We start from the raw sequence: 17,742 nt of genomic DNA on the forward strand, positions 1-17,742 counted from the left end.
AATAATATTTTCACATAATACATATTGACCTGCTGAACTTTAAAAACTGATAACACATTACTTATACTTTTCTTATCTCTCATATGAGAAATAGATTAATCCATTTTAAATTTAATTCTACTAAACTTACCTAATATTCTACACAGAAAATTTCACAGAAATGTCTTATCGTTTTTCAAGAGTAAATTAAATACATGATTTATTTCTCATAAAAAAGATACTGATTGGTAAAAATTTATAAGTACACTGGCTAATTGCTAAGATCATAAGCTTACTCTAAAATATGTGTTTTTAAATTTTTATAATTTTCATATTTTATTCTTCCTTTCTTGGTTAGTGGCTGAAATAGTGAGTTCTCTAACTTCATTATTGCCCACATTTTCTCTTTGATTTTCACTGTAAAGACTAACATAAAAAATGGAGTTAATCACTCTGTAGGCTTATAGATTTTATTCCACATTTCTCTCATCATTTTCTTCTTTGTCTCCAGTGTTTTTTTCTATTTGAAACTTTGCATTTTTAATGAAAGTATACAGTTTCTTGCTTCTGAAATATTCATATAGAGTTGTTTAAAAAAAAACTGAAGTCAGACTACCTAAGCTTCAGTTTTCTCCTCTGTAAAAAGAGAATAATAAGAGAAAAATAATAGTACTTCTAATTTATAGAATGAATTACAGAGTTATTATGATAAATAAACTTGATAATTCACAGAGGGCTTAATGTGGTTCCTGGTACACATTTGTAAGTTCTTAAAAAATGTTAGTTTTTACTATTACTTTATAGATTTACTTGCATTTTTGTTTTGTTTTGTTTTGTTTTTGGTGGGGAAGATTAGCTCTGAGCTAACATCTGTTGCCAATCCTCCCCTTTTCGCTGAGGAAGATTGGCCCTGGGCTAACATCCGTGCTCATCTTCCTCTACGTAATATGTGGGATGCCTGCCACAGCATAGCTTCATAAGTGGTGCGTATCTCTGAGCCAGGGATCTGAACCTGTGAACCCCAGGCCAAGAAGTGGAGCACGTGAACTCAACCACTACACCACCCTGCCAGCCCCTGCTTGCATTTTTAATGTGTTTTTGTTTACACCAGTTGGTTTGTCTACCAGCAAACATTTATAAAGCATTTAATATTATATTGTGGGCTGAAAAAACAATAATAAGATAGAGTGTCTATTCTTATGAAGTCTACAATTTAACTTGAGAAACAAAGCATAAAGATTTAAAATTGATAAATAAAACGTGGTATATACATACAATAGAATATTATTCAGCCTTTAAAAGGAAGGAAATTCTGACATGTTACAACATTGACATGCTTGAAGACATTATGCTAAGTGAAATAAGCCAGTACAAAAGGACAGATATTGTATGATTCCACTTATATGAGATACCTAGAGTAGTCGAATTCATACAAATAGAAAGTAGAATGGTGGTTACCAGGGGCGGCGGGAGAAGGAACAGGGAGTTGTTTAATGGGTACAGAGTTTCAGTTTGAGAAGATGAAAAAGTTCTGGAGATTGATGATGGTGATGGTTGCAGAAAAATGTGAATGTATTCAATTCTACTGAACTGTACACTTAAAAATTGTTAAAATGGGGAGCCTGCCTAGTGGTACAGCGGTTAAGTTTGCACGCTTCGGATCCTGGGCACACACCAACACACCGCTTGTCAAGCCATGCTGTGGCGGCGTCCCATTTAAAGTAGAGGAAGATGGGCACGGATGTTAGCCCAGGGCCAATCTTCCTCAGCAAAAAGAGGAGGATTGGCAACTGATGTTAGCTCAGGCCTAATCTTCCTCACACACACACACACACACACACACACACACACAAATTGTTAAAATGGTAAATTTTATGCTATATATGTATATATATATGTATATACACACACCACAATAAAAAAGATTTAAAATTTAAATACTCGTGCAAGGGAAAATCAGAATTCAACACTACAATGTAACAGATAAACCAGTAAATTATAAATTATCAAATGTCATTTTAATTTTAACTATAAAATGTATCCATTTATTTTTTGAATAAATAATATATTTGCATGGTACAAAAATAAAAGGTACAAAATGGTATACAGGGAAAAGGAAATCTTCCTGTAGCCACTCAATTCCTTTTCCCGGAGACAGCCCCATTACCAGTTATTTACATATCCTACCAGAGATACTATATATATATATAAGTATATTCCAATAATTATACCCAAGCATTGTATACACTATGTTGCAACTTTGTTTTTCCACTTTAGAATGTCTCGGATACTGCAGTAAAAGCAACTCTGTTAGTTTTTAGGAACTGTATAGGTACCATAAATATATTTAACCAATCCCCATTGAAAAGCCAGAGAGGGTTTCCAGTCTTTGCTATCACAATCAATGTTTCAAAGAATCCGGCACATATGTCATTTTGTGTAACAGTGAGCATTTCTGTAAGACAAATTCCTAGAGATAGGGTCACTGGCTTTTCAAATAATTTAGATTAAAAATTTCCTCCCTTCTCATTTTCCCATTCCTCACAGCTATCAACTCAATTTAGGCTTTCATTATTTCTTCACGTCTGAAGCGTTGTCCTCAAACCTCTCCTCCTGAGATAATAATCTGCTCAGACACTTTCACGCTATCTAATACATCTGGGATTTGATCTAATGTCTTTATTTGAGCAAACAAGGCTCACCTTAATCTGGTCTCTGCACTTTCCCTCTCCAGCCTTCTCTACCATCACCCAACTTCACTGTTTTTGCTTTTATAATGAACAATAATTTATAGTTTCAGGCCTCCATGCATTTGCTCTCACTGTCTCCCCAGCCTGGAATACCTTCGTCCTTTTCCTTACTTCAACCCTGCACGAAGTCTTGACCTCCTCACGTAAGAGCAGGAACCTTCCTTTGTGCTTCACAGGTCCCCATGCATTCATCTTCCATAGTGATTGCTATTCTCTGCTGAAACTATATCCTTGAAGTAGCTGAAATAGCGGTAGAGAGCTGTCTTTTCTCCTTTGCAGCTCCAGCATCCAGCACAGTGCTTGAGGTCATGTGATGTGCACTCAATAAAATTTCTTTAATTGAACATAATCTTGGGGAAAAGGGGTGGAGTCATTCATTCATTCAACATTTGTTTATTGAGAGGTTAAGCGCAAGATTATGTGCTAGGCAGTGAGATTACAACCATGAAGAAGATAACCCAGGGCCTACTTTCGGTCTAGCGAAAGAGATGGGGCAACATATACGTACAATTCTAATTCAGCTGGGTAAGGACTGCAGTGAAGCCTACGCCACAGTTTAGATTTTTTTTATGGATATGGATGAGCAAAGGGTAGCATTTTCATTACAAGGAATTACAGTAGGAAAGGCATTTACAAAATAAGGCAATTGCCCCAAATCACTATGAAACCCAGAGTCAGGCATAAAGCTCATGATTTCTAACGTCGTGTTCATGGTCTACTGTCTTCACTTTTTGAAGTGGAGATGCTCTTCCCAAAAACAAGGTTAAATACAGTGTCTGGGGTAAAGAATAATAAAGCGAGATAACACATGTAAGGCAACCAGGTCAGAATCAGTAAACTTCATGAAAGTTCTCCTTCTCTGCTAAACCGCTAAGCATTAAAAAAAAACTCGCTCCGTGTTAAACTGTCTATATTAAATTTAATCCAACTATTCTTTACCTTTTCTACTCTCTCCTCTAATACGACCTCATTTCACAAAAGGAGAGAAAGCTAGTAAAATGTAATGAAAAGAGCAGGTTCTTTGGGAGTAGGTTAAAGTTGGATTCGGCACGAGGACGGTTACTAATAGCAGAGTACCTGTGGGCAAGTACTTACACTCCTGGTTTTCCTCTTTTGTAAAATAAGAGTAGTAATACTAAATAAGTCGGGAAATAATGTTTATGTACAGTGCTTAACACAGCGCCTGACACACAGTAAGAGCTCAGCAGAAGTTAGCTATTAAGCAATTCTAAGAACCCGGGGTGTTGGGAGTGTATTTTACCTCTCGCAACCAGAGGAACTGTAAGCGTAATCATTCCTAAATTAGTTAAACCTGCACTCGCACTTTGAGCAGTGATGCAATTTGATCTCTCCGGGCCACCGTCGCCGAGCATGCGTAAATAGACGTGGCGGGTCGTACGTGTCATGGCGAGCTCCATCTGAAGTCTGCAGTTTCCGGAGAGTGGCGTGTGGATTCTCTTGCTTGGAACTGGTTTGTTATTTCCCAACTACTGGGTAAGGGTAGCGGGTGGATCAGTGTGGGGCAGAGTGTGGCCAGAGCTCCTTTTATGGCGGAGCCTTGTTTCCCCAGTTTCAATCTTTCTCGGGCCGTTTGCTGGTTCGCAGTTAAAAGGGGACTTGCCAGCTGGGATGGGGGAACTGGAGGCAGGGAGTGAGGACAGGGTCGTTGGCCTTAGGTCCTGCAGGACTGTAAGGAGTATTAAGGGATCTCGTTCTTTATTGTCGAATCGAACTTTATTCGTTCTCCCACTTTCTCCGTTAGCGAATTTGTGGGACGGGACAAGGCTGTCGCAGTTCTGTAGCTTTCACAGAGTTGTATCGCAAGAATTTAAACTGAAGTTGGCCAGAAGAGCAGGTGTCTTGTTTTTTCACTTTTCGTTCTCGTTTACTCATAGAGCCTTTCTCTGAATCTCGGGGCGACACGTGTTTTTCGGGTGGAAGGTGATCTGGATACCTATCTCGTTGCCTTATTCGTGTTTTGTAGTCGGTCTTAGTTGAATCACACAGACGTGTTGTAGTGCTGCCTAGTATTTATTACTATAGCCAGACGCTGGATCCCAGTCCTGGCAAATAGGGCAGATGTCAACACACCTGTCCTAATCAATAAGAAATTGGAAGTAGTCAAGAACATCATTAATCTTGCTGTAAAGCAGTCTTTTATGGAGTCTAATCCCTTTTAGGTAGTTAAAGAGTCCTTACTGAGGTTTTGTGAACTTGTTGCGAGCTTGCTTCTTCTAATCAGTTTTTATTTTCCAGACTTATCTTTCAAGAGGATTTGAGACCAATTGGAGATAATCAAGGTACTCATTTATTTTAAAGCTTTTATGTTTGAGTGACATGTCACACATTAGAACGTTCAGAAAGGTAGCCTAATTTCTTGATAATTTTGCCACCATCGTGTGGAAACACCATGATCTCTATATCATGCCATATCACTAAAACTAAGAGACCTTGTCATTCATTTTACTTAACTTTTCGTCTACATTCAGCAGCACTGACCTTGTCTGCATCTTTGACTTGCTCTCTTCTGGTTGCATTCTATAACCCACTGATTTTTTCCTCTGGTGGCTGCTTCTTGGTCTCCATTATAGGCTGGTTCTCTTCTGTTAGGCATTTAAAATGGAATTCCTCAAGGCTTGGTCCTGTACCCTTTTCTCTTTCTCTCTGGATGATTTAATCTACATCCTTGTCAAAGTTGTTATTATTTTTTTGATTATAGCCATCCTAGTGGGTGTGAAGTGGTATCTTGTGGTATTGATTTGTATTTCCCTGATAGCTGATAGGGTTAATGTCTTTTCTTGTGCTTATTGGCCACTTGTATGTCTTCTTTGGAAAAAGGTCTGTTCATGTGTTTTGCTCATATTTTATATAGGGTTGTTTGTCTTTTTATTGTTGAGTTATGTTGTTTATTGTATTCTGATACTAGACTTTTATTAGACATATGATTTGCACATATTTTCTCCCATTGTTTGAATTGTCGTTTCACTTTCTTGATAGTGTCCTTTTTTTTTTTTGTGAGGAAGCTCACCCCTGAGCTAACATCCATGCCAATCCTCCTCTTTTTGCTGAGGAAGACTGGCTGTGGGCTAACATCTATTGCCAATCCTCCTCCTTTTCTTCCCTTTTTCTCCCCAAAGCCCCAGTGGATAGTTCTATGTCGTAGTTGCACATCCTGCTAGTTGCTGTGTGTGGGACGCGGCCTCAGCATGGTCGGACAAGCGATGTGTCGGTGCGCGCCCAGGATCCGAACCCGGGCCGCCAGTAGCGGAGCGCGCGCACTTAACCGCTAAGCCATGGGGCCGCCCCGTGATGGTGTCCTTTGAAGCATAAAAATTTTTGGTTTTAATGAAGTCCAGTCTTTTTTCTTTTGTTGCTTATGCTTTTGGTGTTATAACTAAGAAACCAGTGCTTGGTGTAACATCGTGAAGTTTTACACCTATGTTTTCTTCTATGAGTTTTATAGTGTTAGCTTTTCAATTTAGGTCTATGATCCATTTTGAGTTAATTTTTTTATGTGATGGGAGGTAGGGCTCCAACTTCTTTCATCACGTGTGACTATCGAGTTGTTCCAGCACAGTTTATTGAAAAGACTGTTCTTCCCCCCTCATTGAATTTTCTTGGCACCCTTGTTGAAAATCAGCTGACCAGGTAATGTGTTTTTGACAGGCAATCTAGATGATTTTATGAAAGAGTAACTCTAGGACAGTGATTATTAAACTTTAATGCACATCAAAATCACCTGGAAAGCTCGTTAAAGGTTACTTGGCTTTACTCAGAATATCTGATTCAGTAGGTCTAGAGTGAGGCCCAAGAATTTTTATTTCTAACAAGTTCCCCAGTGATGCTAATCGTGCTGATCTGGGAACCACACTGTGAAAACTACTGGTGTAAGACTTTGGTTCACAACTGTGGCTACACACATGAGAATTACTGGAAGGTTTAAAAAAACAAAGTTGATGCCCAGGCTCTGTTCCCAGAGATTGATTCAACTAGTCTGGGGCTCAATTATTGGTAAGTTTCAAAAGCTCCTCAGGTAGATATAGTGAGCACTCAAGATTGAGAACCCCTGCTGTAGGAGAACGGTGGTTCTCAATCAGGGATGTTTAGTGGAGTCACCTGGGCAGGTTTTAAGTTCACGTCCTTAAGTTCTACTCTTGGAGATTCTAATTCAGAATGGGACCCGGGTATTTGATATTATAAAAGCTCTCCTAATAAATCACTTAGGAAAGTAACACTACTGTAGGATGTTGCATTCTTTTTTCTTTTCATCGTTTTCAATATCTCCGTTTTCACTGACTCTGTTTTTATTCCCTTGATCAAACTTGATTTCCTCTACCTTTGAGAAAGAACTTTTTATGATCCTGTTGTTCCATTTAACTATTGTCTTGCTTTCCTTTTAGTGTCAAACTTTCATTTCCTTATTATTCATTTATTTAAAAAATTTCTGAGGGCTAACAGTTCCCTCTACCAGTTTGTTGGAAGTAAAAACTTTGTTAATAGAGATGAGTGAGATTGTTCAGGTGCTTATGACATGCAGCCAGGTTTAGGAACCTCTGCATTATGTTATAGTTGTCTCCTTTGTCTTCCTAGAGTGAATTTCTAGAAATAGAATTGCTGGGTCACAGGATATGTCTATTTTAAAGGTTGATATGTATTGCCAGATTGCCTTCCAGAAGGCAGTTTTATCATACTTTCAGCTAACGATAGGGTTTTTGTCAGTCTTTTTCTATCATTGGGGTAGATGAAAGATAATTTGTTGTTTAAACACTTCCTATTAGTGTGGTTGCACATTGATTCCTATGCTTATTGGCTATTTGCATTTCTTGAGTTGCCTGTTTTTCCTTTGCCCATTTTTTTCTGGAATGTATTTATTAGGGTCGCATTAGCCTCTTGCATTGTTTGTGCTTTGCCAGTGAGGCAGAGCCATAGTGGAGAGAACTTGGAGTTGAGAGAAGGCCTAGGTCCTAATTCTAGCTCTATTAATGTACCAATCTTTTAGCTTCTCTGAACTTCAGTTTTGTAAAATGAGAGGCTTAGCTATGTTCCTTACTTCCCTAACTATGATGCTCTCTGTCTACTGCAGCAGACCCCTCTCATCTTTCTTCCTCCATTCTGTTTTCCTTCAGTGGATCCATATACAATTGTGTATGGGATGTAAAAATTGTGTAATTTAAAAAAAATATGGCTTTTAATGTGTTATTCAATTTATAATCCTTTAGTAGTTCTTTAGTAGCCTTCAAAGGCACTACCCGGTCTTAGCCTTTCTCACTGATCTTAATTATGTTGTAGAATAATAGTGATTATTCACTATTGAATACTTCAGCTTCCTACCCAGTGTAAGAATTTCCTCCTATGTTATAGAAAGACTAGCCAAATTCAGCTTAAACAAGGTTTTTGTTCATTTATTCATTCATTCATTTAGTCAACAAATATTGTGAGCCTGCTTGCTATATGCTAGACATTGTTATAGGTGTTGTAGATACAGTGGTGAAAAAGAGATAATGCCTTTTCTACTTATAGAGCTTACACTGTAATGAGAAAGACAGATGCAGTTATATGTATGGCATCAGGTGGGTAAGTGCTATGAAGAGAAATGACGTATAAAGCAGGATTAGAGGTTAGTGAGAGAGTGTGGGGATGCTTGGTTAGTGTGTGGTTATTTTAGATATGGTGGTTAGTAAAGGCCTCTCCGAGGAGGTGTTATTTGAGTAGATACGTAGGCAGCAAGCCATACAAATATCTGGGGGATGATATTCCAGGCAGAGGAATAGCAACTGTGAAGGCCCCTGAGTCAGAAACTAGTTTGGCACACTCAGAGAATATCTAAAAGGTTAGTACAGTTGGGACAGAGTGGGAGGTGGCAGAGGGAGTAGCTAGGAGCCATATCTTGTTAGACTGGGTAGGCTACAGTAAAAAATATTTATTGAGAACTAGCAGTGTGCTAAACATAGTTCTAAGTACCACCTGGGATAAAGCACACAAGAACCTTTCCCTCACTAAGTATATATTCTAGTAGAAAGAGAGAGACAGTAACAAAATAATGAAAACATCTAAGCAGTGGTAAGAAATGTTGTGGTAAGAAAACACGGCGGGGAAGGGGGATAGGAAGTGTGTGTGTATGTGGTGAGGTGGGAGTTGCTTAGAAAGGCCTCACTGGTGGCATTTGAATCAAGTCCTGAGGGGCTTGAAGGCATTCCAGGCAAGAATAAGACCCTGAGATGAGTGCGTATGAACTGAGAGTAAGACCCTGAGATGATGGGTATGAACTGGCAAGGAAGCCTGTGTGGCCAAGTCCAGTGAGAGGGGAGAGTGGTAGGAAATAGGGTCAGAGAGGTAACAGGAAGCTGATTATATATATGCCCTTGCAGAACTTTGTAGTGATTTTGTCTTCTTACTCTGAGATGGAATACCACTGGCAGGTTTTGATCAGAAGCTTGAGATGAGCTTAGGTTTTAAAGGGATCCCTGGCTTCTGTGCTGAAAACGTCCTTCGGGAATTAATGGTAGAAGCAGGGAGACTGACTATGGCAGTAGTCCAGGCAAGAGTTGGTGTTGTTTTGGACAAAGAATATAACAGTGGGGTATGGTCAGAAATAGTCAGATTCTGAATATATTTTGAAGATAGAGCCAACAGGATTTTGTTGGTGGATTGGATTTAGGGTGAAGGAAAGAAAGGAGTCAGGGATGATTCAAGGATTTTTGGCTGGAGCTGGTAGAAGGTTGGGAGTGAGATGGGGAGAATTGTAGGAGGATCTGGTGTGGTGTTGGTGGTTTTGTGTGGGGTAAGTTGGGGAGAGGATGAAGAGTTCTGTTTTTGACTTTTTAAGTGTGAAATAACTACTAGACACTTAAACAGGAATGTTGACTAGGCAGTTGGACGTGTGAGTCTGAAGTTCAGGGGAGGACGGGGGCTGGTTATATAAGCATATAGTTGGTATTTCAAGGCCACAGGACTGGATGAGATCACCTAGGGTATGTCTGTAACTAGAGAAGAGAAGAAGTCCTGTAACAGAGCCATAGGGGCATTCCAACATTGAGAAGTTGGAGAGATGAGGAGGAAGCAGCAAAGGAGACTTGGGGAGTGGCTAATGTGGTAGGAGGAGAACTTGGAAAGTGTGGTGTCCTGGAAGCCAGTGAAGGAAATAGCTTAAGGAGGGAATGTTCAATAGTGTCAGATGCTGCAGATGGGGTCAGATAAGATGACTGAGAATTGATCGTTATATGTATTGTTGAGATTCGTTGAAATCATGACAGGCAATTTTAATGGAGTGGTGGAGGTGGAAGCCTGGTCGTGAGAGAATGGGAGGGGGAAATCAGACACTGTAAGTGTAGACAGCTCTTGTAAGGAGTTTTCCTTTAAAGGAGAAAAATGTGATGGAGATAATAAGTGGAGGAAGTGGGATTAAGATAAGGTTTTTGTTTTTTAAATGGGAGAAATAACAGTATGTTTATGTCCAGATAGTAATGATTCAGTAGAGAGACAGTTAGTGATGGTGGGGGAGGAGGGAGCATTGCTGGAGTTCTGTGCTTGAGCAGGTCAGAGTAGAAGGATTGTCCTTGGGGAGGGTGGACAGTTATTCATAGTAACGGGTTGGTAGGCAGAGTACATGGGCAAAGAACCATTTCCTGATAAAAGAAGGAAGTCATCCGTCTGTGCAGGATGTGGGAGGGGATCTGAGGGTCTGTTTCATTCAAGCTTTCTGTTTTCAGTACTATCTTTAGCCTCGTTAAGAGGAGATCTGTGAGAAATTAATTTTGAGAAAATTCTTAATATAAACGAATTTTAAGTTTCTTCACTGCAGTTCTTCACAGTTTTGCTCTACTAATGCATACTGGGAATCTGCAAGGAGGCAGGATTTCCTAAATTTATTTGACCACGGAAAACCGTTTTTTTCACTGATAATTAATACCTCAAGTAAATAAAACCAATTTGAGAAAGAGTCACCTAGTTCATTTCACCTTACCTAGTTTGGTGAGTTGGCCCCAGGGCTCTTGTTTGCAAGAGCAGAAAACCCAGCTCAAACTAATTTAAGCCTCAGAGGGAATTTATTGGCTCACATGACTAGCCAGGGCAGGGCAGCTTTTGGCTTCAGGCATTGGTTAGATCCAGGTGCTCAAATAATGTCAGTATGGCTCTTTATCTCTCCAGCTCTTATTAGGTTTTATTCCTTAGGTAGGCTTCAGCCCTGTGACAGGCAAGATGGCCTCCAGCATCCTCAAGTTGACGTCCTCCCAACTTAGCCACTTTAGTGAAAAGAGAAGCCATTTCTTGTTACCTCTGGCATAGAAGTCCTTGTGATGATTCTGATTGGCTGGGCTTGTCATGTCCAACCCTGAACCAATCACTGTGGCCGGGAGGGTGGGTTACTCTGACAGGATTGGGTCAAATGCCCCATTCCTGTGTCTAGGGAAAGAGGAGGCCTGTGATTGACAGTCCCACCAATCAGTCCTTGGTTGATTGTCCTTTAGATTCTTTCTAATCTTTTGCTCTTACTAACAATGTAAAGCTAGCTGAGATTTGAACACAGGTTTGTCTGATTTACAGGGCATAATTTGTCATAGTTGTAAAGAGTACATTAACAGCAAAGGGCCCAAAATGAGCCTGGCTGGAAGCCACTCTGTTAGTTGAAAGTAGTTAATGGAAAGATGGGAATCTGGCATATGAAGAGAAGGAAAGTAATCAGAAAGGCTTGAGACCAATGGAGAGTCTTAACACTCCAATGGAGACTCAGAGATCCTTAACACTGGTTTAGGTGACCCAGATGCACAACAGTGGTCAGTCAGTATATATACATTAAGTAGGCAGTAGAGTACCGAACAGCATATGGGCTTGTGCTTATCTCACATGGAATCTTTTTTGTGCTTCTTTGGGGTAAGTTAGCTTCTCTGTGTTTCAGATTACTTTAAAGTGAGGATATTAACACCACCTACCTCATAGAGTTGTGAATGGTTAATGAGATGCCCCTGTGAAGCACTTGCTTCATGTCTGGACATAGTATTAGTAGTAGACTATTTGTACATGTACTCAAGTACATTTTCTTTTTCTTTCTAGATAGTTTTTATAGATGCTGTACACTTTGCCCAGTTTCCACCAATGATAACATCTTGCAAAACTGTAATACAGTATCACAACCAGGATGTTGACATTGATATGGTCAGGATATAGAACATTTCCATCACCACAAGGATCTTTCACGTTGCCTTTTTATAGTCACTTTCCTCCCATCCTGTCCTCTCCTTAATCCCTGACAACCACTATGTTCTCCATTTCTATAATTCTTATTTCAATCTCAAATATGTTACAGAAATGTAGTAATACAGTATGTAACCTTTTGGGGTTGGCTCTATTCACTCAGCATAATTCTCTGAAGACTTAGTCAGGTTGTTGCAAGGTCCTTAGCCAGTCTGCCTTATCTCTACCTTTCAGAGTCTTCTTATGTTTCTTTTATATATAATGTCCAGGGTTTAGTTGTACTTAACAGGAGGGGTAGGGAAAAGTATGTCTATTCTATCTTCCTGGAAGCTGTGTCCACATTTTCTTAATTATAAAAATTTTATAATTTTTTATTTATTTATTTTTCCCCCAAAGCCCCAGTAGATAGTTGTATGTCATAGCTGCACATCCTTGTAGTTGCTTTATGTGGGACACGGCGGAGAAGCGGTGCGGCGGTGCGGTGCGTGCCGGGGATCCGAACCCCGGGCCGCCAGTAGCGGAGTGCACGCACTTAACCGCTAAGCCACGGGCCGACCCTAAAAATTTTGATCATTCAGGAAAGTAGAACAGAATAATGAACACCAACATATCTGTTTCCTAGATTTAAAAGTTATAAATGTTTTCTCCTATGTCTTAATCTATTTTTTATTGTTTTTTTAAAGATTTTATTTATTTTTATTTTTTCCCCCCAAAGCCCCAGTAGATAGTTGTATGTCATAGCTGCACATCCTTCTAGTTACTGTATGTGGGACGTGGCCTCAGCATGGCCGGAGAAGCGGTGCGTCGGTGCGCGCCCGGGATCCGAACCTGGGCCGCCAGCAGCAGAGTGCGTCCACTTAACCGCTAAGCCACGGGGCCAGCCCTTTTTTATTGTTTTAAAGTAAATTATAGACATAATGACATTTCACCTCGAAATATTCAGTATATATCTCTAAAAATAAGATTTTTAAACATAAGGACAGTACTTTATATCAATATTCTAATGATTTGTAGTAATATCCTGGTATTATCTAATATGCAGTTCATATTCTGATTTCCCCAGTTGTTCCCAAAATGTCTTACAGCTGATTGGACAAAATAAGATCTCATCAAGAGCATGAATTGTATTTAGTTGTCATGCTTTTAAGTCTCCTTTAATCTCGAACAGTTCCTCTCCTGTTTTTTCTCCGTGATATTGATTTGTTGAAGAAATAGTTCCAGTTAAACCTTGGAATGTCCCACTATCATTAGAATTTGTCTGATTGTTTCCTTGTGTTTCTTTATGTGCTGCATTTTCTGTAAATTTGAAGTTAAATCTAAAGGCTTTATTAGATTCAAGTTTGGCAAGAATATTTTATAGGTGATACTAGGTTAAACAGATTTTTTGAGGGACTCAAGCTTGTATCATTTATAACTTTTTTATGTGACAGAGAAGATGCCTTCTGCATCCTGTGATACACTGCTGGATGACATAGAAGATATTGTGTCGCAGGAAGATTCAAAGCCACAAGATAGGCATTTTGCAAGAAAGCACGTTGTTCCAAAGGTGCGAAAGCGAAATACTCACAAGTATTTGGAAGAGGAAGATAGTCCACCAAGTGATAGGTAAGCTTTTTTCTTTGAAATTATATTCAGTTTTGTACCAAGGGAGAAGCTGGCACTTCTGGTCTATGTGATATATATGATGTCTTTTTTTAAATCTTTGAATTTTTGGAAGGAAATATGTAGATTTATTTATTTATTTATTATTTTTTTTTGTGAGGAAGATCGGCCCTGAGTTAACATCTGGCAATCTTCCTTTTTTTGCTGAGGAAGGCTGGCGCTGGGCTAACATCCATGCCCATCTTCCTCTACTTTATATGGGATGCCACCACAGCATGGCTTTGCCAAGCAGTGCGTCGGTGCGCGCCCGGGTTACGAACCGGCGAACCCCGGGCCACCACAGCGGAATGTGCGCACTTAACTGCTTGTGCCACCAGGCCGGCCCCTGTAGATTTATTGTTTTACTTGATTGTTTTAAATTTAGCAAAGTAATTGGTTAAAAAAGAAAAAGATGTCAAATCGTATGCTCCTTGAAGGCGTAGGACCTAGGACAGCATTTTGCCCAAAAATAGACATCCCCTACTCCCAGGATCTCTTTATAGTTGGTATGTGATTCTCTGTTACTTCCAAATTAAAATTTTTGCTGGAATTTGTGATTTATGAGACAGTGGTGGTTTGGGCATTTGATTTGTCTTAGCAAATTTACAAATACTTATGGATCAGCTAAAGGCATTGGGCACAAATAAATTATTATGCTTGTTTACACTGTTATATTAGGTCTATAGTTTAGTGAAATTCTAATACAACCTAGCCAGAAAGGATTATGCAGTTGGATAGTTTTAATAGGCCTATGTTTGTTTATCTAATAAGTTGAAAGTTTTAATATACTTGATTATTTTGTTTGGATTATTAAGCTTTTAAAATTTATGAATTTAAAATTTGCTTATATTTTAATGTCTGAAGTTTATCAAATTTGTCCTGAACATGTCCTTAAGGTAATTTCTGTGTAATTATAAACTGTTAGGGCAATGGAAGTTGGAAGTCATTTTTTTCCTTCCTAAAATTATTATGTTTTTAGATCCCTGTTTTTATATATGAAGTACTTGTAGTTATGCCATAGGTGACACTTTTTCCTTTTGATTCAGTTGTTTATATCTGTAAGTTATAAAATAAAGATTGTAACTACTGTATAGGAGTCTGTGAGCATTTGGATGTACTTAATTTTTCTTTATTTGCTGTTGCTGCTAAAACTATTTTCTTTGCTGTTGTTTGTTTGTATCTTTCTAAGTGTTGAACTTAGTGGTATTTTGTTAATAGTGTTGAAGTTAAAATGCAGTTCAGAGAAAAGGGAGATGCTTTTTATGTAGAGAGTCAGCTTCTTAGAATTCTGTGATTATTTTATCTTGGTATTAGACTTTTGGTGTAACAACAGGTTGTGGATTAAGTTGGTGCGTTTAACGAATAGCTGCAAATGGATTGCAGTTGAGTCTGCTTTTGCTTGATATGCCCAGAGATCATCTAGTGCTTTTTATTTTAAAAATCCCTTAATGAGACTTACTTTTTTTTTTATTGATTGTTTAATAGCACTATTCCTGGCATACAGAAAATTTGGATACGAACATGGGGTTGTTCTCATAATAATTCAGATGGAGAATATATGGCTGGACAACTAGCTGCTTATGGATATAAAATTACAGGTAATGAGATCTGTAATGTATTATATTGATTAAATTTTTCCAAGCTAAATTTTTTAGAGATATGTATTCTAGCTTCAGCAGTTAAAGGATATTTTAGCATAACTTAATGATTTTAAGGCAGAATAAAATGATAGCTAGTATACATTGTCTAGATAACTATGGGTATCATATTTTAAAAAAACTTTAAACAATTTTATTTTAACATAAGTTTAGACTTACAAAAAAGTATTAAAATTACCAGAGTTCGCATATGCCTTTCACCTAGCTTCCCCTAATATTGACAGCTTACGTAACTAGAGTATAACTAATAAACCAAGAAATCAATATTAGCACAATACTGTTGTCTAAACTACAGATCTTATTTGAATTTTGCCAGATTTCCCATTTACGTCCTTTTCCTGTTCAGGATCCAATCTAGGGTCTCACCTTACTTTTAATTTGTAATGTGTCCTTAGTCTCCTCCATTCTGTGCTGGTTTCTCCATTTTTTTTTTTTGTCTTTTATGACCTTGACACTTGTGAAGAAAACCGATTATTTTGTGGAATGTCCCTCAGCTTGGGTTTGTCTAATGTTTTCTCATGATTAGAATAAAGTTATGTATGCATCTTGGGCAAGAAGAGCACAGAAGTAATATTGTATCTTTTTCAGTGCATCATTCAAGGGGTTCATGATGTCAGTGTATCTTATTACTAATGTAATAACCCTTGTCTGCCTCATTTCTCCACAGTGAAGTTACTGTTTTTCTCATTGTAAGTAATAAATACTGTTTCTGCTCAACATTTTGCCTATTAATTTTAGTGTCTGATAGTTTTAGTATCCGTCAGTGGATCTTGTTTGCAACAGTTATTACTGTACTGTTTACTTAATGATGATTTTCTGTTTTCTTTTCTTCCACGTTTATAACTTGGAGTTTTTCTGTGAGGAAGAGCTATCCTTTCTCCCCCATTTTACTTATTATTATCAGTATGGACTCATGGATATTTATTTTATTCTGTGGGTTCTAGTCCAATACTATCATTATTTATTTTGCTGCTTATATTGTTCCAGCTTTGGTCATAGGACCTGGTTCAGGCTGGCTCCTGTGTCTTCCCAACGTGCCCCCATTCTTTTTTGAGACTTTCTTATTTTCTGGTGCCACAAGATGTTCTAGTCTCATATTTTCCCTTCCCTGGCCTTGGAAGCAACCACTTTTCTGAGGAGTCTTGATCCCTTTCATTAGGAGAGTGGTGTTTAGAACTGGACCAGAGATCTGGGCACTAGGTGTGCTCATTGCCACCGTGAAGTGTCAGTGCTTGTAGGTCCTCTCAGTGGACTGAGCTGGAAAATATGTATATATACTAACTGGCACATACACATGTCTATATCTATTACTGTGTCTGTCTGTATGTATATTAAATGGGACCATACTTTGAATGCTTTGTGACAGGCACTGGCCCAGTGCTTTATATGTGTTATATTGCTTGGTTCTCGTGATAGGAGGAAATATTGGCATCCCTGCCTCATAAGTGAGGATGGAGAGGTTGTGTCTTACTTTAAATCATAGAGGCAGTGAAGTCTCTGTCACTCTAAAACGCTGCTCTTTACCCCTGTTCTGTACCTCACAGTTGCCTTTGCATGTGTCATTGACAAGTCCTAGCTTCAAGATAGCATGCTAGGATTGGGAGGGATTTGAAAATTATTCCTTTCATAGTATTGTTTCCTTCAGCAGCTAAATGAGCATGTTATTAACTCTGTTTTTGATGCTTATTCTTTAGACAGCAAAATCAATCTTAATACTTTTGTTCTTTAGGTCAAAGTACTGAAAATATGCTTTTAGAATTACTTCTCTGTGTTCATTAGTAATTTTTAGTATAATTTAGCTTGGGCTTGCCTTAACACATTCTGATGGTGCAGTTTGAGTATTAAGAAAATAACCTTTAAGATAGTTTCCTAAAACATTAGAAAAAATCAGAGCTTGAGTTGTCCTTGAATATTAAATATCTAACACATTTTAATTTAAATTTTAGTCCATTAGCAGTTTGTGTTTGGTCTTATAACAGTACTCTTGTATGTAAAATTACAGTCCTGATGTGTTTACACAAGAATATTAAGCTTTGTTGTGTACACCTAATTTTGGCTTCTTATTTGGGAATAGTGAAAAGGGAGTGTTAAGGAAGTAATCACTTGAATGTGAAATTTATTTTTCTTATTAATGTAGTGTATTACTTTCATATACTTGCATTATTTGTATATATTTGTATTAATCTTATATACTGTTGATTGTCCCCACTTTAGAAATTCATAGTCAGTTTTTAATTCTAGTCTGGCTTGCATGCAGCATACTGTAGGACTACGTTACACACTTGTCTAGGTGCTCTAGGCTCAGGAAATATGAACACTATTAGCTTCTGTAAAATATTTAAGAAAATATCTACAGATTTTGTATTTAGATTATATATATGATATCAATAATTTCTGGATTACCTATGCCAGTAGTCTCTTTCCTTATTGTGGCATAGTGGGAGTTTATAAAAATTATTATTGCTTAATAATTTATAATGTTTTATTAATGAAATGTAGACCTAAAATATTTTCACTTAATT

General features: G+C 38.1%; 1 protein-coding gene across 5 annotated transcripts in view; it reads left to right on the forward strand.

Annotated features, from left to right (window-relative positions):
- The first annotated feature begins 4,110 nt into the window (after positions 1-4,110).
- Positions 4,111-17,742, forward strand: part of CDKAL1 (CDKAL1 threonylcarbamoyladenosine tRNA methylthiotransferase) — a 657,675-nt gene continuing 644,043 nt past the window's right edge. For 3 of the 5 annotated variants that reach the window (XM_087438080.1, XM_014788718.2, XM_087438079.1), the window contains exons 1-4: positions 4,111-4,200; positions 4,986-5,029; positions 13,352-13,526; positions 15,048-15,160. In XM_087438080.1, the coding sequence (XP_087294206.1) occupies positions 13,357-13,526; positions 15,048-15,160 (283 nt within the window). In that variant the 5' untranslated portion in view covers positions 4,111-4,200; positions 4,986-5,029; positions 13,352-13,356. Of the gene's footprint in view, positions 4,201-4,971; positions 5,030-13,351; positions 13,527-15,047; positions 15,161-17,742 lie in introns of all 5 variants that reach the window. The other 2 variants (XM_087438077.1, XM_087438078.1) reach the window with 2 other exon arrangements.

Source organism: Ceratotherium simum, chromosome 13 (assembly GCF_057802395.1).
Source record: "Ceratotherium simum simum isolate JZ-2026a chromosome 13, ASM5780239v1, whole genome shotgun sequence".
Lineage (NCBI taxonomy): Eukaryota > Metazoa > Chordata > Mammalia > Perissodactyla > Rhinocerotidae > Ceratotherium > Ceratotherium simum.